This window comes from Bison bison, unplaced genomic scaffold (assembly GCF_000754665.1).
Source record: "Bison bison bison isolate TAMUID 2011002044 unplaced genomic scaffold, Bison_UMD1.0 scf7180017864213, whole genome shotgun sequence".
Lineage (NCBI taxonomy): Eukaryota > Metazoa > Chordata > Mammalia > Artiodactyla > Bovidae > Bison > Bison bison.
In genome coordinates, this window is record NW_011494785.1 from 5,360,396 (window position 1) to 5,365,766 (window position 5,371).

At 58.6% G+C, this 5,371-nt stretch overlaps 1 protein-coding gene across 1 annotated transcript in view; it reads left to right on the plus strand.

Annotated features, from left to right (window-relative positions):
* The window catches only part of CACNA1C (calcium channel, voltage-dependent, L type, alpha 1C subunit), a 396,219-nt gene that overhangs the window by 246,123 nt on the left and 144,725 nt on the right, over positions 1-5,371 (plus strand). The window contains exon 4 of the mRNA XM_010845218.1: positions 3,114-3,253. Within this exon, the coding sequence (XP_010843520.1) occupies positions 3,114-3,253 (140 nt within the window). The remainder of the gene's footprint in view (positions 1-3,113; positions 3,254-5,371) is intronic.

The window sequence follows — 5,371 nt, forward strand, 5'->3', positions numbered from 1 at the left end:
TGCCAAGGACCATGGGGCGGGGGAGGGGAACAGTCCAGTGGGGATGGCACCTCTGCAGACAAGTCTGTGACCCTGAGGCAGGCCTCGTCCTTCCTCACCAAGCCCCTCCTCTCCTTCCGCAAGTCCCCCCATCCTCCACCCCGGCCATCCTGTAGGAAGACGCGCTAAAGCTTTCTTAGGTGGGTTTACCTACAAGGAGTGGGTGGGTGCTTTGGGAGCCTCACTGAGGTGGAATTAGGGTGACCGCAGCCTCTAACTCACCTGGGATAACCCCCATGCATTGTGTCCCCATGAATTAGTCACAGGCTCTCGTTCACTCTCAAAACGGCCCTTGTTTGGATGATAAACTGTATGGCCACTCTGTGCATCCGGCAGGGAGGGGACAGGTTGTAAGTCGGCACCGATGGATAGATGGTTGTGTGTTGAGAAGGATGCTGAGGTCGTGATATGGGTCAGCAGGTGAGTTCACAGTGATGGCTGAGCAGCGTCTCCTGGCGTGGGATGGGCAGGCAGGCCAGCAGGTAGAGGCGGCTTGTGTCCAGGGTCTCTGTGGCCCCAGCATTCATCGTCCCATCTACCATAGGGTTTATATCCACAAGTCAGAGCAGCAGCATAATACAGGGACAGTGAAGACTATGTTTAGGGAGCTATTTCCCTGTCCAGACGGGGAGAACAGGACCTGGGAGCTAATCCCCTGGCTCCCCCGACCCTCAGCCCCAGACCCTCACAGCCGAGGAAGCAGTGCCAGGAGGACTGGGTTTAGGCCTCGCTGCCCTGGTGGACTCCACAGCTGTGGGAGGGGGCCAGGCCCTCCGCACTCCCCCTACTTGGGATGTCAGCCTTTCCTGGGCACCTGTGCTCCCTCGGCACAGATCAGGAAGCTCCTGCCCACCCTGCGTAGGCTGGGGCACATTCTCAGCATCACAGGTGGATACTCAGGGCTCTGTGCTTGTTTTTAGTGAGTCTGCACACATTTCAAGCAGTTCCCGAGGTCAAAGAAACAGGGGGGTCCCTGCTGAACCTCAGCATACCCTCAGGGCACAGTGACCCCCAGGACTCAGGCCCGAGGAGGCCGCGAGGAGTTGTGAACTCACAGGCCCAGAGGCTCCAAGGCATCAGCTTCCTCAGTCATGCCGTTCTCCACCCCCGGATGTTTCTATAGCAACATATGGTGTTTTGAAAGGATGACCAAGCTGTTTCACTTGCTTACGCTTTCTTGTTTGTTTTTTGGTTTTGAAGAGGGGGTTGGAATGAATTCTGTAAGGACTCTCATACCTCTAACGTCAGGGGGAACACAGCGCTGCTCACAAGAGCAGTGCCACATGCACACTGACACACTCACACACACGTTCACACACACTCACCCACCACACAGATCACTCTGCCTGAGCTTCTTGGCGTCTGGCACCTGCCTCTTCCCTGGGTTCTTGTCTGGATCCATCTTCCTGACTTCTGGGCCCTTTGCAGCTCTGGCTCAGACCCTTAAACCTGAGGGGTCTTGTCCCGCTTGTGTCTTAGGGGATACGCGGGACCAGGGAGGCAGAGAGATGGATGGACCTCGGGGCTTGGGTCAGGAGGTCCAGCGGGTCCTGGGTCCCAGGCATGTGCCTCCCAGGCCTCACCTTCTCAGCGTCCCAGTCTCTCCAGCAGGGAGGTAGCTCGGATCATCTCTGAGTTCCTTTGTCTCTCAGGCCCCGTGGTTGCACACGGGACGCTGTCATTCCTGCCTGGAGACAGTTTCCGTGACGTGGAAGCACTATCTCAGGCCGAGGCCGTCTCCAGTGGGTGGAGCCCAGCCCCAGCTCTCCTCTGACAACAAACTCTCCAGGGCCCACTTGTCCAGCCGCCCCCGTGAGCCCAGCTCCCCTCTGAGCCCGCCCCCTGTGCGTCTGGCACCAGCAGCTCGGCCCCGAGTCCAGAATGGGTCTCCTGGCCTCAGCGCCTGGAAGCACACATTTGAGACCTTTCTCAGGAGCCTCTGGGGCACCTGGAGTTGAGGACCAGTGGCCCATGTGCTGAGGAGGCCGGGTCAGATCCCACGGCCAGATCTCCTCCAGTCTGTCTGGTTCTGCCCTTTTTCACTTTGCGTCCCCAAACCCTGAGCTGGGCTCGGAAGGCCACCACTGGCTCAGTGTCTCAGAGACGGGGAAGATGGGCTTGGGGGCAGGGGGGGTGTGGTGAACCAGCAATTCACCAGCTGATGGGCTGCAAATGGTATGTCCTCCCAGGATGCCCCATCCGCAGTGTGGGCGGGACCTGGGGGTCTTCAGTGAGCTCCTCCTGACCCGCGAGGAGGGGCAGTGGGTCTGGGGTCTGGGTCAATGACTCCTGGAGGCCAAGGCTCCTGTAGAGTGAGCATCCATGTGTGAAGGCCACGGGCAGCCTCCACTTGGTGGGATCATGACGGCTCCATGCTAGAGAGCAGCTGCTGGGGTGGGGGACGGGGGGAGACGATGAATCAGCCCCGAGTCTGCTGGAGCCAAACCAAGTGTGGACTCGTGTAACAGAGCCTCATCCACAACAGGGCTCTCTTAGTGGGCGGAGAGAGAGGAGGACCAGCCCACCCCACCCCCATCCAGTGCCCACCCCATCCTGGGAACTCTAGGGCCCCTGCTGACCTGGTCTCAGTCTTTGGACAAAGAGTTTTGTTTTCTGAAGGAAAGGTCGGAGCGCGTGGGCAGCTGCCTCTGTCTCCTGACTGTTGGAGGTTCCCAGACTCCACTTCTGGGTTGCAGGAGGCTGGGCTGTAGCTCCTGGGTTTGTGACTCAGAACTGTGGCACTTTCTCTGTGCTTCCAACTCCTCCCTCAACTCTCTCATCCTGAGTTCTCTCCTGAGAAGTCCAAGCAGGTGTTCATTGATTAAGATTTCTCAAAGGTGTGCAGTTTTCCCACCACCCTAATTTCTGCCTTTTAAGACTAGAAGACTAGTGGATCTGAGCGTGCCTGTGGAATGGACTGTGGGATTGTGGATGTGGCAGGGGTCCCTCCCAGCGTCTGCCCTGATCCGACCATAGAGGGGCCCCTTCTCCACCGGCTTGGGGGAACTGTGGGGTCAGAACTTTCCAGACCCCCCCCAATCTGATGACTTTCTCTCTTTACTTGTGTTTCCTAGGAGCGGGTGGAGTATCTCTTCCTCATCATTTTTACTGTGGAAGCATTTTTAAAAGTCATAGCCTACGGACTCCTCTTTCACCCCAACGCTTACCTCCGCAATGGCTGGAACTTACTAGACTTTATCATCGTGGTTGTCGGGTGAGTACCAACTCCCACACCGCCAGCCAGCGCAGCCCCTTCCCTTCCACACGTACCTGTATCTTTTTGATTTGGTCACAAGGGCCCTGGGCTTCAGGCCAGACCAGAGGATCTATTAAAAATCCCTCTGGATTGAGACTTTCTGCAAAGGGAGGGGAGCTGTTACCTGGAACAGACCTGCTGCTCCCACATGCATGCCTGCGCCCACACACACCCACACAAACTCACACAGGTGAATCAAGGGTTTCTGCTGGAGCCCAGGGTCCTCTCTGCAGCCGCAGAGAAGCCTCAACTCTGGGTCTTTTATTCCGTCTCCAGCCTCACCTGGACCGAGTTCCTGGACACCTTCCCCGAGGTGAGGCAGAGCAGGTGTGTTTGGGCTGGACGTGACCCTGCAGCCACTGTGAGGGAGGGGCGACTGGCACACAGGAGCCGAGATGCCCACCTGCAACTGAGGGTCCTCACTCAATGGCTGCCCGGGACTGATGGGCTAGAGGAAAACAGGACTGGGAAGGGCCAGAGGATGGGACCAGAGGCACTTCTCAGGAGAAGAGTAGTGAGAGAGGTATAGGAGAAGGACCGGCACCACCTATGCTCAGAAGCAGAGCAGTGCTGGCATCTGCAGGAAGCCTTGGAGCCCTGATCTCCTTGTCGGGGCGTCGGTAACTTTGGGGAACGTCTTTGTCAACTGTTGGTACAAACAAGCCCGCACTTGCTGCTGGAGATGCAGGTGCGGTTGACCAAGCTCCTGCCACTCGTCCATCAGTGCAGGGCAGGGTCCCCATGCCTCAGGGCTGACCTGGCGCTACATCAAACCCACCTGGCACTCATGCCCTCTCCAGCCCCACAGCCTCCGGGGTCAGGTCCGTGTGCCAATGGGCTCTTATCTAGGGGACCATCCCAGCCAACCCAGGGCGCATGCTGCTCTGGTGACTTCCCCAGAGAGCGCCCTGCTCGGAGCCCATGGGCATCTGGCCTCTCCCACAGGAAGCGACGGAGCAAGTCAGGGCCACGTGGGAGCGAGACCCTGTCTCCGGGCATCTGGATGGCTTCTTGCGGATGTCTAAGCAGTGTTAGGGTTTTCACCGCTGTGCTTTTTGCCCGGCCCATGTGTGACACACTTTGCAATAACATAAGGGACACGGACGCTCCTGAACTGTTAGCCACGTGCGAACGTCGGGTGAGGAAGCAGCTCTACAAGAGGTTCTGCTGCTTCTCTTCCCACTGGGTGAACAGATGACCGATGAGTGCCTTGAACTGACTCAGCAAGCCATGGTGAAGGCCTTTAGGCCGGTTGCTCCTCACACCTCCGCGTCTTTTTCAATTCAGCGTCTTCCTTGAGGCCTGAGTCTCCTGGGAACCTTTCACAGACTCGCAGGAAGAGCCCAGGACTGAGACGCGGTGCTTCTGGGGCCGGCAGAGGAGAGGGGCCTCGTGGGGAAAGGAGCTGCATCTTCTCCCGCCTGCAGGATGGACTGGCCTTGGTCTGTGCCACACTCTGCCCCATCCACGGCCTTCACCTCTGCGTGAGGAGGGAACACGAGACACGGGCCGACCTCGGGCAGGCCCTGCTGCGTCCCTGCCTGTGGGGATTCTGCTCCTCCTGCAGAGTGGACGGCTCTCGGGTCGGCCCAGATCCCAGTCCCATCTGCCCAGGCGGGCTGTCAGACTTCAGAAGGGAGAGAGGCATCCAGACTCGGCACCCTTGCAGAAGTGCCTCCACCTGACCGTTCACAACACGGAGGCCACGATGCCAGCCCCGGCTCACCTGTGGTCCACCGAGGCCCTCTGGCTTTTTCCCACTGATCACACACTCGGTTCCTGGTTTCTCCTCTCCGAGTTGCTCATCTTCGGGGCTCTCCATCCAGTCCCGATCTCAGCCCATCCTTCTAACTCAAAATGTGGCACACAGCGCCTCCACAGAGGGCGTGGCCCAATCACCTCTCTTCTGCCATGTCTACCCCCCGCTCCCCCTCTCCAAACCCTTTACCTGGACGTGCCCACCCCCCACATGCCCCATTCCTTTTGGAAGTGGAAGCACCTCCTAGGAACAGTGGGGACACAGCTGGTGAACTTCAGAGTCCTGTGAGCTACACCCACCACCCCCACCAGGTGCCC